The sequence below is a fragment of the Mchenga conophoros genome, linkage group LG6 (assembly GCF_057382185.1).
Source record: "Mchenga conophoros isolate Kocher_MC1m ecotype Shallow Benthic linkage group LG6, M_conophoros_male_GT1.1, whole genome shotgun sequence".
Lineage (NCBI taxonomy): Eukaryota > Metazoa > Chordata > Actinopteri > Cichliformes > Cichlidae > Mchenga > Mchenga conophoros.
This window is the reverse complement of record NC_140531.1, coordinates 42,578,315-42,596,751: the sequence shown is the minus strand read 5'-3', so window position 1 is coordinate 42,596,751 and position 18,437 is coordinate 42,578,315. Positions and strand designations below refer to the sequence as shown.

The 18,437-nt window shown below is 46.5% G+C and overlaps 1 protein-coding gene across 4 annotated transcripts in view; it reads left to right on the top strand.

The window, feature by feature from the left end:
* Nucleotides 1-18,437, top strand: part of glra3 (glycine receptor, alpha 3) — a 46,120-nt gene that overhangs the window by 9,401 nt on the left and 18,282 nt on the right. For 3 of the 4 annotated variants that reach the window (XM_085278237.1, XM_085278234.1, XM_085278236.1), the window contains exons 2-3: nucleotides 7,055-7,191; nucleotides 8,658-8,725. In XM_085278237.1, coding sequence (XP_085134363.1) covers nucleotides 7,055-7,191; nucleotides 8,658-8,725 — 205 coding nt within the window. Of the gene's footprint in view, nucleotides 1-3,759; nucleotides 4,281-4,491; nucleotides 4,656-7,054; nucleotides 7,192-8,657; nucleotides 8,726-18,437 lie in introns of those variants that run through there. The other variant, XM_085278235.1, reaches the window with a different exon arrangement.

The window sequence follows — 18,437 nt, the reverse complement described above, 5'->3', positions numbered from 1 at the left end:
CGTCTTTGTTGGATGAGTCGGTTTTGTTCGCCATGCTCAGCGTCGCTGTGTTTCTCTGACACCCGTTTTTACTTCCTGTTTTTATGCAACCCTCTGGGTGTGAGACCACCTGAAGAGGCAGCGAAGGGAGCAAATATAACGTGGAGTGCTGTTAAAAAATGAACTTTATTCAGCAGCGGCCTCAGGGCGCTTTATATGGTAACGTGGAGACAGAAAAGAAAGGCTGTAAATGTGGGATTGACGGGCGCCTCATGTGGACACCAGAGGAACTGCAGACTTTATCAAAACATGATTTTTTTTATTTGACTAAAACATCAATGACTGTGTCACACTCATGCTCAGCTAGATTTAAGGCGCTTGCAGCAGATTGTTGTCAGGTTCACTGTGTTGGGCACATTTTAAATATGCTTTACGAAAAGTTCTTAAAGCATAGTGGTGTCACTGGGTTTTAGCTGACATTATGATGTAATTAAATTTACCTACAAACCCTTACCTGTAGGTTCACTAATATAGTGAGATAACGATCCAACATTTACAGGACAGGAAGTGATAAAGAAATAATTCTACCCTGAGTAGTTTTAAGTAGCGTGGCCCCGCCCCTCCCTGAGCCTGGTTCTGCTGGAGGTTTCTTCCTGTTAAAAGGGAGTTTTTCCTTCCCACTGTCGCCAAAGTGTTTGTTCATAGGGGGTCATATGATTGTTGGGTTTTTCTCTGTATGTGTTATTGTAGGGTCGACCTTACAGTATAAAGCTCCTTGAGGCGACTGTTGTTGTGATTTGATGCTGTGTAAATAAAACTGAATTGAATCAAAGCAAACAGAATTGGCCCATCGTTATTTAAAACGACTTACAGTATAATTGTTCCTCCTGTCTTGAATTGTTGCTGCCTTATTCTCGTGTCCCGCAGCGTTTGTAGGTAAATATAATTACTTTTTGCTGCCAACTTTTAAAATCACAAGTCAGCTGATGATTTTGAAGTCCTCGTTGTTTTTCACAGCCCACACACCGGGATGACGGATTACCGACAATTTGTCATCAACGTTATTTTCTCGTTTTGCTGCGAGTGTCTCTCCTGCCGTGCTGACGGAGACGGGCGTTACGTAATGAGAGGGATAAGTCGAGGTCTCCCAGCCGCTCGGTGCGGCCAGATGCGAAAGGCCTCTTCTCTCTGTCTCTTCGTGTCGGCTTCACGGAGCCGTGTTGTTGCATAATCAGAGAGCTAGTTATAAATAATTCTGTTAGCGCTTCGAACCGATCCTCACCAGGACGCTTTTTAGCACCGTGGTGGGTGAGAGCGGGTGACACGTCGTTAGGATGTCCAGATGAGTGCAGATGTTGAATCCTGTGGGGTTTGTGGGAGCTGCTGCCTCCATAAGAAACATCTGCAGCATTTCACCGTATGGCTGTTTACTGGGCAGAAATACAGACATGCCGTGCACACTCTGCTCCAACGCTGCCAGGTACAGAAGGATATCTCCAGCAGCTGACCATAATCCGTCAGCTGATTAGTAGGGCGGGATCAATATGAGCTCAGTGCCTCTGTGAGGAAGGTTTACGCCATGTATGCAGGATTTCTTCTTCCCTCAGCTCCCTGCGTGTAAAACTTTGGATTTTGTGGTACATGGAGGCTGTTGCCATGTGGCTGCAGCCACTCGTGTCAGGCTTTCTGAACTCCTGAGAAGCTCCGCCTCTTTTTATACCTGATAACTGTTTATGATTACGGCCAAAATGATAAAATGTTCCTCCAGCTGTTTTGTTTTTAGTAACTCTTACTTTTGTTGCTTCTTTAATTCCCACTGATGGAATGTTCAAATCATTACATCCTATATTTATGCTTTTCACACATTCTGCCAACTTTTTCGGGTTGCGGTTAAATGTGCAACCCGTGTCATGATGCATGAGTAACAGGTCAGTATAATCAGCAGGGAGTGTTTCTGATTGGCTGAATCTCCACCAGCTGGCAGTCTCACCGAGTTCTGGGTGAGACTGCCAGCTGCAGGACGCGTCGATCAGAGACGAGCTTCAGAGTCAAATAGAGTGTGTGCGTGCGTGCGTGCATGTGTGCGTGCGTGTGTGCGTGTGTGCATGTGTGTGTGTGTGCATGTGTGCGTGTGTGCGTGCGTGCCAGTTATTAAGCAGCTCACTTTAAATGAATGCCGTCTGAATTACAGTAAACATATTCAGCTGCTCCCTGGAGGTTCCTTTTGCATGCGCGATGGTACTTCCAGATTAAAGGCTCATCCATTATTGATAAGGATCAGCTCTTATGCTGTGCCGTCTCCATCACTTGTTACTGTCCTGTTGTGTTTCAAAGCAGCAGAAAGCCAGAGGAGGAGGAGAGATGGTGAGAGTTGTGAAGAGAGGCGAGGCGAGCAGAACCAAAGATTGGGAGAGGTATCGCTACAGCAACCTAAGCAGCTTAACGTCTGATTGAAGATGCTGCAAGCCGACAGCTGAGCGTGTCACTGTTAGCGGTACGGTCCAAAGAAAGACGCCGGGTCACACGATGACTCTGTAGCGCCTGTGGGCACGTGCACAGTTTTGGGTTTAATGCACCTCTGTCTCTGTAAAAACGGTCCTCTCCCATCTTTAGCCTGCGTGGCTTCAATCCACAGCTGGATGTTGGAAGGCTGGCGTGCAGACAAGAAACCGAGAAATGTAATAAGTTACCACCATCAGACGACCCCTGATGAACCTGAGACACACACACCCTACATGATGCTGGCACGTGATGAAATCAGACACATGCTGCTGTTTGTTGTGTCCAGATGTTTTTCATCTCTGTTCAGGCTGAAAGCCTCAGCTTTGGTGTGTTGGTTTTATTTGCAGCTGGAGGCGTCACACCTGGCTGACAGGTATGATGTCACACAGACACCTGCCGATCACTAACACCCTTTAACATCCTAGAATTTAACGGTGTGCACCAAACTGGAGCTCTGCCTTAGACGGTGTGTTGGTGCAGTTGTGCTGTTAACATGGGCGTCTATGGGCCTGACTCCCCGCTGCCTCTGGTGGACATCAGAGGAACTGCAGGTGCTTCAGCTTGGCTTCATGCTGCAGCTGTTTGGTATAAATTCAGTGAACGCTGCCTGAATGCTGACATGTGGTGTTTTAATGTTACATGAACTATTATAGAAGTTATTAAAGAAACTATTCCTGCAAACAGGCGATGATACGGTCGGCCTCAGCTTGTGATTTACGGGACCTGACTGAACAGTGAGAGGAGGCTGCTGACCTGCTGCTGTTTTCTTTTTGTGTCTGAGGTCTAAATGTTGCTCTCGTCTCCCTCAGCTCATTTTAAATGAATGAGTTGCAAACTGTTTGTCCTCATGCCTTTGCTGTCGCTGCTGCTGCATCTTTATTGGAGGAGCTGAAAGCGCGATCGAACCCACGGTAAACAACCACGTCGTGTCTCTGAGACTGTGGGAGCTTCGTCCCCGCTGGGCTAAATGGAAGCTAATCCAAATGCCACGGTGAAGGTTGATGATCCTGAAACTACACTTGGATGTGTGTGTGTGTGTGTGTGTGTGTGTGTGTGTGTGTGTGTGTGTGTGTGTGTGTGTGCGTGTGTGTGCGTGTGCATGTGTGCGTGTTAGACAGTATGACCCATGTTGTGTGCAGAGTTATTTTTGGATATGTTCCCTCTTGTCCCAACTGACAAACACACACATGCACAGGAGCAGTTTCAGGATCATCAGGCTTTACCTTGGCATTTACCTACCCATTCACCCCAGTGTACACGCACACAGACGCACACAGACGCACACAGACGCACACAGACGCACACAGACACACACAGATCTGTATAGTTGGTGTTAATTTAATGCTAGCAGTGATGATTGTAATTAACTGTGATTAACATGACGATATCCTGTGACATTAATGGGTCTGCAGCACACGCATACATCACTTACATGAGAGGACAGCTCATCTGCCAACACACATCTCACGCAGTGTTAAAGGAGCGCACTGAGCAGCTTTGCTCTAAGTGTGCACATGCATAATAAATACATAATAAACTCAGTAATTCAGTGAATTGTTGACTTTATTCTATCACTTTGAAATTGTAATATAATTGTCGGACACTCTGTTGCTACAGTAACGTCACAGCAGCCATATTATTGGTCACATGATGCCATTAAAAACGCTCCAACAGCACAAACACATCCAGAGGTCCAGTAGACGTGAAGCTACAGCTACCTGTGTCACCATCCACCTGCCAGTCAAAGAGGCCACGCCCCCTAATAATCCAGACTTTAAGCCTTAATACGATTTAAACAGGTGAGTTATATAAATACATGCACGGATGTCCTGAAGCTATAGATCAAGAATTTTATAGATGTGAACTAAACTAGATGTGAATAAACCTTTTAGTTACATTTTACTGAAAAACTAGACTTAAAATAATTGTTAGCTTTAGGCCAGTAAACTGTAGACCCTACAATAATACATGCAGAGAAAACCCAACAGTCATATGATCCCCTATGTGCAGCACTTTGGCGACAGTGGGAAGGAAAAACTCCCTTTTAACAGGAAGAAACCTCCAGCAGAACCAGGCTCAGGGAGGGGCGGGGCCATCTGCTGTGACCGTTTGGGGTGAGAGAAGGAAGCCAGGATGAAGACATGCTGTGGAAGAGAGACAGAGGTTAATAACAGGTATGATTCAATGCAGAGAGGTCTGTTAATACATAGTGAGTGAAGAAGAAACACCCAGTGCATCATGGGAATCCCCGGCAGCCTACGTCTATTGCAGCATAACTAAGGGAGGATTCAGGGTCACCTGGTCCAGCCCTAACTATATGCTTTAGCAAAAAGGAAAGTTTGAAGCCTAATCTTAAAAGTAGAGATAGTGTCTGTCTCCTGAATCCAAACTGGAAGCTGGTTCCACAGAAGAGGGGCCTGAAAACTGAAGGCTCTGCCTCCCATTCTACTTTTAAATACTCTAGGAACAACAAGTAGGCCTGCAGAGCGAGAGCGAAGTGCTCTAATAGGGTGATATGGTACTACAAGGTCATTAAGATAAGATGGGGCCTGATTATCTGATTAACTATAGCTGTTCTGGGGTTGCACAGTTTTGCCTTTAGTTTTTCTTCATGTGGTAAAAATTGCTGTCACAGCTTCACCGATGATGATTTTATGGACGTGATGTTTGTTTTTTGTTGTGATAAGTCCTAAAAACAATAATACTTAAAAAGACTAAAACTGAAAGTAACTAAACTGAGTTAAAAACAAAGATCAGGTCAAAGCTGTCGTTAGTCTGCTCCTGTATCAGGCTGTAAACATGTTAACTCTGGGCTCGCCTGATTGGTTTATTCCCACAAACACATCTGGACCAGCTGCTGTGTCATCACTGCAGACTCGTCCGTGATGTTAGAGTGGTCAGATCCTTTCGTGCACGCTCTGCAGACGCTCAGAGCGCTCCACAGCTTGTGGTTTCCACCATTTCCTGCAAAGGTCAGAGAACAAATGTGAGCTTTTATGTGAAAGCTGATCAGAAGTGACACGGTCAGCGACTCCCACGGTTCAGCTGCGGTGATGCACTGAATTATGATTGAACTTTATTGTGGAGGGAGCTTTTTGGAGGCGTCGTCCTCGGCGTGTTTGAATCTGCTGTCCAATGCTCATCGAGTGTCAATAAGTGTGGGTGTGTTCTGAGCCCCCTGCTGTACTCTTTGTACACATATGACTGTGTGGCCACTACCAGCTCCACCACCATCATCAAGTTTGCTGACGACACCGTCGTGGTGGGCCTGATCTCTGATAACAACGAGACGGCCTACCTGAAGGAGATTAGGAATCTGGAGAACTGGTGCCAGAGGAACAACCTCCTTCTAAACGTCAGTAAGACAAAGGAGCTGATAGTGGACTTCAGCACTAAGCAGGAGAGGAACTACCAGACCCCCGTCATCAACGAGTGCCCAGTGGAGAGAGTGGACAGCTTCAAATACCTCGGAGTTCACATCACGCAGGACCTGTCATGGTCCTGTCACATCAACACCGTGGTGAAAAAGGCCCGTCAGCGTCTCTACCACCTCAGACGCTTGAGAGACTTCCAACTGCCCTCCAAGGTGCTCAGGAACTTTTACTCGTGCACCATAGAGAGCATCCTGGCGGGAAACATCTTAACCTGGTTCGGGAACAGCACCATGCAGGACAGACGAGCTCTACAGAGGGTTGTGCGGTCAGCTGAGCGCACCATCCGCTCCGAGCTCCCTGACCTGCACTCAATCTACAGCAGGCGGTGCCGGACCAAGGCCAGGAAGATGGTGAAGGACCTCAGCCATCCCAACAACAGACTGTTCTCTCTGCTGAGGTCAGGAAAGCGATTCCGCTCCCTGAAGACCAACACAGAGAGACTGAGGAGGAGCTTCTTCCCGCAGGCGATACGGTCTCTCAATCACACCACCACACAGTACTGACCCACACATATGGTTCTTACACACACACTGGACTTTCTGGACTTTGGTTTCACTTCATCACTTAAATCACTTTAAGCATATTTGCACTGCACAAGACATAATGTGGATCGCACAACACTGGACATTATATTCTTCATTTCCAGTTAATACTTGTACAGCTGCTGTTATTGTGTGTATATTTATTTATATTTCTTCATACATTCTTATATAGTTCTATATTGTGTATTTTGTTGTACAGTTATTTTATTTTTAACCTTAATTTATATATTTATCTTTATCTTATTCTTTCACAGTTAAATTTACCCTTCATTCTAATTTGTGTTGTACAGTTATTTTATTTTTAACCTTAATTTATATTTTATTCCTTCCTAGTTAAATTTACCCTTTTTAATTTTTCATATTTATTTCCTATCTTATTCATAGCCTTTTCCTTTTTTTGTTTTCTTTAGGTCACGAGCAGTTGTCCAAGCATTTCACTACATATCGTACTGTGTATGACTGTGTACGTGACAAATAAAATTTGAATTTGAATTTGAAAGTGGAGTCAGATTCATAACGTAAGCGTTTAATGTTGGCAGAGAAGTAAAGTCCTCGTGCTGCGGCGATGCCGTGACCATTACGTGTGCTGTGTTTCAGTGACAGCGTGGCTCGATGTAAGGAGCTGGACCATGCTGTGAGGACACGCCAGGTCCCGATGTCTCCCTCTGACTTCCTGGACAAACTGATGGGGAGGACTTCTGGCTACGACGCCCGGATCAGACCGAACTTCAAAGGTAACTACAGAGACGTCCGTGTTTACTGCAGGAAGTCGTTTGGCCTGTGAGGAAACGTGCTGACGCGTGGCGGGCCGAGCCGCTTGATGCAGACGGCTCCCGGCGTTCGTGACTGAACTTTGAATCAGCTCCACGTCTGCAGCTCCGGCTTCACAGCAAGCCGGCTAAACATTCATGATTACTGATTATGAAACACCTGCAGCCGTGTCACCTCCACTTTCTCCTCCTTCAGACGCAGAAACACACCAAGCTGTCACAACCGTTAGGACACACACAGCGCCTGATTTTATTCATGCGCTCCACATCAGTTCATCCAAGAACCGTTCTAACAGCGACTGCTGCAAAGAGAATAAATAATATTACTGGAGAGCACATTTCCACCAATCAGAGAGCGTGTTTGTGTTTGTTTCCACGCATGGACGCTCATCCTCTGTCAGAGTCTGTCGAGCCTACGAATGAGTGAGAAGCACAAACGTCCTCTCTGCTATGTGAACATCACACACATCTGCAGAGACATGAACATGGAGGTGAACTGGATTTAAAACGATGTTGATGATTCACTTTCTGCCTAAAAGAAGAAAAACATGAGAATAATCTGCATTTCGTGTCTGGCGTGTCCCACAGCTTCGGTCTGTCTGAACTAACCTCAGACTGATGTGAAGTCTAAACTATTTCTCACTGATTGTTCAGTCACGAAGTCTTTCCTTTGACTTTCATAACTTCCTGCAGTCGCACCTGCGCTCTTTACGAGTTTTTATGTGTCTGCACATAAAAACTCGTAAAAACTTCTGCAAATCTGACACAAAAACAGTGACTTTGATTTAAAAAAGCACTTCTGAGAACATGAATGTATGTGCTGCGACAAACGTTTGCACAAATGTTCAGAAGCTTCACTAAAACCTCCAAAGCTCCTGAACATCAGAGCAGACAGGATGTAAACCACAACTGGTTGGCCCAGGCATGCGATCTTTTCACACATTCCTCCACCCGTTGCTGTGCAGACGTGCTGGACGCATGCTTCATGGTTCAGCCCAAACCTGCAGTGCTCGCCCCACGGCTGTGGTTCAACGGCTGCAGGCACGACTTAAAACACGTAATCCTTCATACGCTCAAGGAACGTTTTAGTATCTCTATATATAATGTGTAAACACACACACGTGTCGAGTATTCATATCTTAGTGAGAACGTCTAACCCTGAACCTAACCATCACCTGTAACTGTAACCCTGACACTAAACCACATTTAGAGTCTAAAAGATGCCTTCAAACTTGTGGGGACCAGGACCCCACAAAGATATGAATACACACACACACACACACACACACACATACACACAGCAGACGTAGACTGACTGTTACTGGCTGAACTGGTGTACGTGCACCCAAACCAGTCCTGTAATCAAACACACACAGGAGGGAAGAGGTGGGCGGAGGATGAAGCTGACGCATGTCCTTGTCTCTCGGCAGGTCCTCCCGTCAACGTTTCCTGCAACATTTTCATCAACAGCTTTGGCTCCATTGCTGAGACGACCATGGTGAGTAACAGCTTCATGTTTGTAAAGCAGTCATAAACATATTGTAGCTTCCTCCACCTCTCAGGAACACTGGACACCGTCAGGTGGTGTTGCTGCTGCACTTTGCAGCGTGTGTTAAAGTCGCCGTTCGTCCTTGACTGCTCGATAGAATACTTGAGTGCACAGGGCCGAACGCTCAGCGCACGGAGAGGAAGCTGTCGGGCTTATTCAGCTCAGACATCACCAAACGCACACCGAGGGCAGTATTAGTAATTTAAGCCTTTCATCACTTCCTGATTAGTGAGTACTGTCGGCATGTTCTCATTCCGAGAACAGGAAACGCGGCGAGGTGTCATGCTCCATGACGCACGGCAGCGTCATTTTTCAGTGTGCACGCTCAAACCACGATCGCTGTCACAGGTCAGAGGTCATCGTTCTCTAAAAATGTTGACCCGTCTTCATCACATCCATCTCTGGACCAAATCACAGCCACAGTCAGGACTCCCACAGAAGGCCTCTGTGTAATCAGGATTCATGAGTCTCACTCAGAAAAGATGCTTTTATTGTTTTAAGTCCAATCAAACGAGCTGCAGTGTCAACCAGAGCTTTCTCTGTGAGACGGTGACTAACCAGAGCAGGTCTGTGTCCGTGCTGGGAACACTGGGAGCTGGCTTCGCTTCCCGATGATGTGATTACTGTGAGCTGCGCTCGCTGCCAGGATGATCCCACCCTGCTGCGGTGATGCTGAGGTCCGGGCTCTGCAGGGTTGCTTTCACTGCACTGGCGCTTTGTGAAACACCAAGCCTCTGCCAATCAGAGGCTTCCGTTAGGCTCCCTGTTGTCGTCCGTCTGAGCTCTGCATCCGTCTGTCTTCAGTCTCTGTCCCCGGTCCTGGTGTCACGCTCACGCGTCGTAATCAGAGTCTCGCTGTGCGTTACTTCCTGCTTTAATTTGTTAGTCTCCTGTCTCGTGTGAGGCAGTTTTGCTTGTTCTGTGTCGTTAGTTAGATTTAGTTCACCTGAGTTCTCAGGTGTGTTCCAGCTGTGTGTCCCGTCTGTTTCGTTTCCTGTGATTTCTGCTCAGTGCAGTTCCTGGTTTCTGTTCAGCGATAAAGCTGTTTTGTGTTCTGCAGATGTCCACGTCTGCCTGCACACGGAGCGTATTTTCAAGTAGCTGATGTCCAAAGAAGGAGAGCTGCGGCTCAAGGCCACCGTAGAAAACATAAAACTGTGCGGCTCCTGTGCAGCACAGTGTTGTGTGATAAGAGGATTGTATATGGTAGTTAACTTGTAATCTGTATTTAAAGGCCAAATAATCAGTTAAAGAAAAGCTTCAAACTGCGAGCAGACAGGAAGTCACGGTGACGAGTGGAGACGATGACAGAGCGAGGCAGACAGAGACAGAAATCAGAAGAGACAGACGAGCAGACAGGAATAGCAGATGTGCGCCGCGGGCATTTACCGAGTCTGACAGCAAATACTTTAAAGTGACGTGAAGGCGGTCCGCCATGCACGCGAGCTGCTTTGTACACCGATACGATACGCGCACACGAACGCGGCTGCAGACCAGGATCGGGTTTCGTGGTCTCGCTGCACCGACACTGTTTGAATGTCCCCGAATGCTCCGAGCGATGCACGTGGCCTCTGACGTTCAGGCCATAAAAGCATTTTTTCATCAGTTTTGTAACCTGTGAAAGTCACTCCAGCTCCTCCAGGATTTAGGAGTGCTGCAGAGCTGTCCCACCCTGTTAGGAGTCCCCCCGCCCGGCGGCAGGACAAACAAGAGTGCACTCGAGGAGACGCTGGTGGAATAAAGTAGCTGTGATTTCTTCCAGGATGTCGTGCATTCATACTTTATCAGCTAAGACATAAATTTACAACAACCATGGTGATTTCTTTCCCCTTAAAACACAATGCATATTCAGAACTTCACTCTGCAAATGTAGTATTAATATTTATTTTGGTTTGTCTGTCATTAAAAGCATCCGTGACATCACGACTCGCTGCACACAAACGATGCTCAAAGTCAGAAAACATATTCAGAGAGTAGAAGCAGGAAGAGGAAACAGGAAACAGGAAACAGAGTGGGACAGAGTGCTGAACCTTTCTCATCCCTCGTCATGTAAAAACTGCCTGAAAGCCTTCAGGCTGCTGACAGGTGGCCCTGAGTTATGCTGCTACAGGCTCAGGCCGCTGGGGGACTACCCATCATGCACGGGGCTTTTCTTTTCACACCTCATGTTTTTCACGTTATTAACCTTCATCTTTTTTGATCTGTCCGTGTCTCCCCTTTTCTCGTCTCCTCACTCCAACTGTTGGAGTTTCTTCCTGTCAAAAGGGAGTTTTTCCTTCCCGTTGTCACCGATTGCTGCTGCTACGGGGTCATGTGATCGGACTGTCTGCTTATCTGGTTAACAGCTTTAAAGTGATTATTAATAAAAACTGAAGCACTTGATGGAAAAAGCACCAAAACGCTGAAACATCTGCTCGTCACAGAGGCGGTCTCTGTGGGTTTATAACGAGGGAGCTTTGCTTTAGACGCCTGTAAACCCACAAATGTCTGAGACTTTACATCTGTAAATATAAGGTATGAAATATTTCTGTGGTCTGAACTGCTCTGACACCGGGTCACTTCCTGTGGCGTTCCTGCATAATCATCTGAGCAGAGCTGGTCGAGATCCGCGGAGCGCTCTCGGAAGATGGATGGACGAGCTGATGGATGACTGAAGCGACAAGGTCTAAGTGCTTTGTGCACCGCTGGGAGCTGCTCTGATGGAGCCCTGTGTGTGTGTGTGTGTGTGTGTGTGTGTGTGTTCACCTGTCACTGTATGGTTTATTGCAGTGAGGATGATTGAAGCTCTGTGGCTGCCTCGGTCATGAGGAGGGGAGCAGCTGTGATGTTTTCCCTGATGGAGAGCAGTTTGTTCAGTGACCTCTGACCTTAGCTGACTCAGATGCCAGTAATGGTTCCAGCTCCTCACCCATGTTTTCACAGTGTTAGTCGCAGTTGTTTTCCTCTGGAAGGCGACCACGTTCTCTTTTGTCCTCCTGACATTCAGGAGAAGGTGATTTCTGATGGACGTCTCCACCGAGCTCCTCAGCAGCTCTCTGCACTCTGACTCCTGCCCACCAGTAATACAGCGAGCCTCTGCAGGGTCACCAGCGAGCATGATTCAATGTTTGGGTCGCTGGAGTGTTAGGAAGTGGTTGGACATTGAAGACACTGGAAAACTAAAAAAACATGATTCTCACCGAGCCACCAGTGCCACCCAGGTGAGACTGAGCACGCTGCAACAGGTAGATAACAGCATCATCCACCCTCACAGCAGGGGCAAGAACCAGACTGTCCACCTCCGTGATATGTGACCTTCTGATCAACACATTTTTATTTTTTTATGTGGACTCGTTGAGTTTCTAGACCTTTTATCGCGTCTGTCCTCTTCACACGTGGCGCTAGGACACCACGCTCCCTGGACGTGAAAGCGTTAGATCTAAAATCAGCTGATGGGGGGCGTGGTCAAGCACAGTTTAATCTGGTATCCGTAAAGAGGAAGAAGACAGGGCAGCCATACGTCAGGTCAGGATTCAACCATCGCTCCTTTCACACAGCTGAGCGCTAACCGTCTGAACACGCCCACCTCTGCTAAGAACCCCAGAACGATAACTGGAGCAGAAACTGGGAGGGCGGTGATCGCACTGATGAGGACCGTAAACACGTTCATACTGAAAAGTTCAGCATCTGCATTTCTAGGAACATGTAGGCCTTCAGCACCGGTACATCTGAACCCAAAGTGCCCAGTTTGTCTTTGGATCGCTGTCAATAAAGTTCATCAAACATGTCACAGCTGCCCTAAATCAATATTATTGGTAATTACCGAAATCACTCTTTATATTTCTGAAACAGTGGATCCAAGAGCATGTCCAGACTCGTCAATCTAAATAATGTTTTTGATTCTAAAATATAATTATTGCTGTTGTTTCCATGCATTTAAAAAAAGCATAAAAATGTGGTTGAATTAGTGATAAATAGTCTTTCATTACTAAAGAAAACTTATAATGAATTCAGGTTGAGACGTCTCGCTCTTGTTCCGAGCAGTAAAAAGAGAAGTGACTGTAAAGGAGAGGGTGGACGTTACAGCGCGTCGTGATGCTGGACGCTCTCTGAGACTAACAGCGTGAGACATGAAGTGTCCTCGCTGTGCGGTCGAGTACACTTCAGAGTCGATGGAGAGACGAGTACTTGGAGAATGCACCGAGGACGAGGCGGCAAACGCAGGCTGACGGAGGCAGATGTCAGGAAACTCAAGAATTTAAATAGTAGAGACAGAAGGAAGTCCACTGCTGACCTTCAGGCAGAGATCAGAGTCTGACAAAGTCTCCAGTGTGAGTAAAAGCAGACGTCCATGCATCATCCATCCATCCATCCATCCATCCATCCATCCATCCATCCATCCATCCATCCATCATCCATCCATCCATCCATCCATCCATCCATCATCCATCCATCCATCCATCCATCCATCCATCATCCATCCATCCACCATCCATCCATCATCCATCCATCCATCCATCCATCCATCATCCATCCATCCATCATCCATCCATCCATCCATCCATCCATCATGCATCCATCCATCCATCCATCCATCATGCATCCATCCATCCACCATCCATCCATCCATCCATCATCCATCATCCATCCATCCATCATGCATCCATCCATCCATCCATCCATCATGCATCCATCCATCCACCATCCATCCATCCATCCATCATCCATCCATCCACCATCCATCATCCATCCATCCATCCATCATGCATCCATCCATCCACCATCCATCCATCCATCCATCCATCCATCCATCATCCATCCATCCCTCCATCATGCATCCATCCATCCATCCATCCATCATCCATCCATCCATCCATCATGCATCCATCCATCCATCCATCATGCATCCATCCATCCATCCATCCATCCATCATCCATCCATCCATCATGCATCCATCCATCCATCATGCATCCATCCATCCACCATCCATCCATCCATCCACCATCCATCCATCCACCATCCATCCATCCACCATCCATCATCCATCCATCCATCCATCCATCATGCATCCATCCATCCACCATCCATCCATCCATCATCCATCCATCCATCCATCCATCCATCCATCCATCCATCCATCCATCATCCATCCATCCCTCCATCATGCATCCATCCATCCATCCATCCATCATCCATCCATCCATCCATCATGCATCCATCCATCCATCCATCATGCATGCATCCATCCATCCATCCATCCATCATGCATCCATCATGCATCCATCAACCCATCCATCCATCCATCAACCCAACCATCCATCCATCCATCAACCCAACCATCCATCCATCATGCATCCATCAACCCATCCATCCATCCATCAACCCAACCATCCATCCATCCATCATCCATCCATCCATCCATCATGCATCCATCCATCCATCCATCCATCATGCATGCATCCATCCATCCATCCATCCATCCATCATGCATCCATCATGCATCCATCACCCCATTCATCCATCCATCAACCCAACCATCCATCCATCCATCAACCCAACCATCCATCCATCATGCATCCATCATCCATCCATCCATCCTTCCATCCATGCATGCATCCATTACTTAAATATTTTAGAAATCTGTCAAACAGTTGTTTAAAACAACAGCTATATTACTATTTATTAGTATGATAAACTGAAACTACTAAAATGTCCTTATTCACACATGATAACCAAAGAATAATATCTATTTTTAAGGTCTCATTTTCCTTGATATCAGTATTCTTTTGCTATTGAATATTGAAGACTTCCCAGCTGTTCCTAGAGCCTAATTTCTAATGAAACTTTGGTGCGATCCATTGTTGAATCCACTAAATCCCAGATCTGATCAGCAGCATTCAGCGGGACTTTGAATTGGCCCGTCCTTCAGTCCCAGGACTCCAGATTCTTTTTCCTGCTCAAAGACTCTGCACAGCTTTAAAGAATGGATGGATGGATGGGTTGATGGATGCATGATGGATGGATGGATGGTTGGGTTGATGGATGGATGGATGGATGCATGATGGATGGATGGATGGATGATGATGGATGGATGGATGGATGGATGGATGGATGGATGGATGATGATGGATGGATGGATGGATGGATGATGGGTGGATGGATGATGGATGGATGGATGGATGGATGGATGGATGGATGGATGGATGGATGATGGGTGGATGGATGATGGATGATGATGGATGGATGGATGGATGATGATGGATGGATGATGGATGGATGGATGGATGATGCATGGATGGATGGATGATGATGGATGGATGGATGATGATGGATGGATGATGGATGGATGGATGGATGGATGGATGGATGATGGATGGATGGATGGATGATGGGTGGATGGATGATGGATGGATGGATGGATGGATGGATGGATGGATGGATGGATGGATGGATGATGCATGGATGGATGGATGGATGATGATGGATGGATTGATGGATGATGGATGGATGGATGGATGGATGATGATGATGGATGGATGGATGATGGATGGATGGATGGATGGATGATGATGGATGGATGATGGGTGGATGGATGATGGATGGATGGATGGATGGATGGATGGATGATGCATGGATGGATGGATGGATGATGATGGATGGATGGATGGATGATGATGATGGATGGATGGATGGATGGATGGATGGATGGATGGATGGATGGATGATGGATGGATGGATGGATGATGGATGGATGGATGGATGGATGGATGATGATGGATGGATGGATGGATGATGATGATGATGGATGGATGGATGGATTGATGGATGGATGATGATGGATGGATGGATGATGCATGGATGGATGGATGGATGATGATGGATGGATGGATGGATGATGATGATGATGGATGGATGGATGGATTGATGGATGATGGATGGATGGATGGATGGATGATGATGGATGGATGGATGATGGATGGATGGATGGATGGATGGATGATGGGTGGATGAATGAGTACCAAATATAGGTAAAAGCAAACTATGCAGAGCAGATAAGATGGAAATGATTTGTGTGGAAAAAAGAGTAAAGCTACTTCAGAAATAATAGCTGCAACAACAACAATAATAATTGTTCACATCTTAAAGGGCACGCTGTCAGGAATCCTAGAAGCACATCAAACATGTCCTGATGTAGCACTCATCCATCGAAGGGGCTGTGGAGGTCTGATAGAGATCTGACACACGTACACCCCACCGATCAGTACAGCCGATCAATCTTTAAACATGAAAACTCTTAATAAGCACTCTTATATTCATGAAAACATCTATTTTGGAGTTATGAAATTATAAACACACCTTTAATAAATAAAAATATGTGGTACTATTTGCTAAAAATGCCCGGGTCAGCACCAGTTTAACTTCAGCTGATGTGTCTTCAAGTCCTGGACAAAAAGTCAAAGCTCACATTCTTTTAGCAGCTTTAGTTCATTTTTAGGGTTTAAACGATTTTAAATGCAGAAATTTATAAAAAGTACCTTTCAGAGAAACATCAGTTTAATGGCAACGAGTCAGTGTTTGTAACACCTTTTCTTTGTTTAACACACTTTTCCCCCAAAACAGTTTTAGCATCACATCAGACAGAGGATCAGAGCTCCAGAGTGATTTTTTTAACACACAGTACCACACATACTGTACGTGCGCACACACACACACACGCGCACACACACACACACACACAGGGCTTAGAGCCAGGTTGGCTCACTCGGCTCCACGCTATCTCTGATAAACAGATTTACTTTTGTTAAACAGTTTTTTATTTGTTCACTCAGTCTCTCCATCCTCTTTAATCCACAGTGTGTGTGTGTGTGTGTGTGCGTGTGTGTGTGTGTGTGCGTGTCTGCACAGAGAGACATGATGATGGTTGTCCTCACTGGAACCTTTTTCAGTTAAACCCTGTGTGAGAAGGTTTTTGTGCACCTGTGCGTCGGTTTACAGCCGACCCCTTAATGTGCTTGAATGCTTCAGTTTTGGTCGCTTGGGTGCAGTAAACACCCACAGCTTATCTTAAGCATGCGTTTCCAGTGGGTGTGCTGGCTGCAGAGGTGGACGGGTGGACGTAGCTTCTGTTACCTGTTGGTTGGGTGAAGATTTCACTCAGAGCAGCTCCCTGCTGTCGCAGACAGATGACTGTGTGGACAAAGGGAGCACATGTGCTTTGTCCTTTTAAATATGCCCAGGATTATTGGTTTTAAAATGTTTGAATTATTAGCCGATCGCACCACATTTCTTAAATATCTGAAGCAAGGACTGTGGACGGAGCTCTGGGACCAGAGGTGGTGCTGGAGCAGCAGCGCTAAAGGCAGGAACACCTAAAGAAATGCTTTGAATGTCCTTCAAGAAGCCTGAAGAACTTTTCCTGGAGATACTCAGAGTTCAGTCTGTGCTGAAGGATAAAGGTGTTCACACCAAACGCTCACTTTACAGCTCGTTAGACTTGGACACACACTGCTTTTGCCTGATTTGCTGCATTTCCATGTATGTTTGCACATTTCAGTCTCAGAGAAACCAAAGCAGTGAGCTTAAACACGCGATGAGAAGTCCTCTGGGAATTTTCCTGTGATTCGTGACAACAGCCGACACATTTACAGCGGACTAACACTACTGCTCATTATTTGATCCGTTTTGAAGCATTTAAAAAAATGCAAACTCAAACTAATGTGTTGCATTTGTTTACCTTCCCCTCTCCTTCATTAGACTGCAGTAAATACTTAAAGCATGGGGCGAGTGTGTACCAGGAAGGATTTTGAAACAGGACTATGAAAGAAAGGTTCTGTGTTTCACGCATGGTGCAAATACTGCGTGAAAGCTAAAATAATTGATAGCTGAACAGATGCAGGACTCTCTGGCTGCCAGCAGAGATCAGGAGTGTGTGCAGGATCGCCCCGGGTCAGCCACTGCATCGCTGCACAGTGAATAGTATTTCCTGAGTCCTGCGTCAGTGAGCGCTGAGACACCAATGAATCTGCAACATGACTCCCTGGGAGCCGTGATCATGACGTTCGCTCTCCTACGACTGCAAATGTGATGCAGCGGTGCAGAATAAGTCACCTGTGAAATGTAATATCCGCACAGCTCTGCCCTCGCTCCACTTTTATCCACCTTCTTACTCTGCTGTCCTACAGTGGGGGTCTGATCTGGGTTTCACTTAGGTGCACCTTGCCCTCCTGTTGTATGTCGGTAGGCTACACAACGATCTGAAATGTCTAAGCTGAAGCTGTGGCAGGGCTGTTGTGGGTTTGGGCCCTGCGACACGTCTGAGGAGAAGTCGCAGCTCGTGAAATAAAAGTAGCGCGTTCAGAAGCATCGACGCTGCTTGAGTTAGTTTCATCAGCCACATGTGCGCTCGCTGCACAGCGACTCCAGCTCCGCCCGAGCTCTGCTGAAGTGGAAGAGCAGTGATGTCACTTCCACTCAGTGAGCACGGCGAGCGGTGATGCTCACTGCCTTTTACAGTGCATTCTGGGAATTTTCTATGGAGCTGTCGTGCATTGGAGTGATAGTGTCATCGGGGCACTCGCTTCACCATCGAGGGACCAAACAGTCGTGTTTCCTGCAGATGGCTGTGCTGCTCTTATCCTCATGGAGCGTTAAACCTTCCAAAAAAATCCTCCAACAGACAAA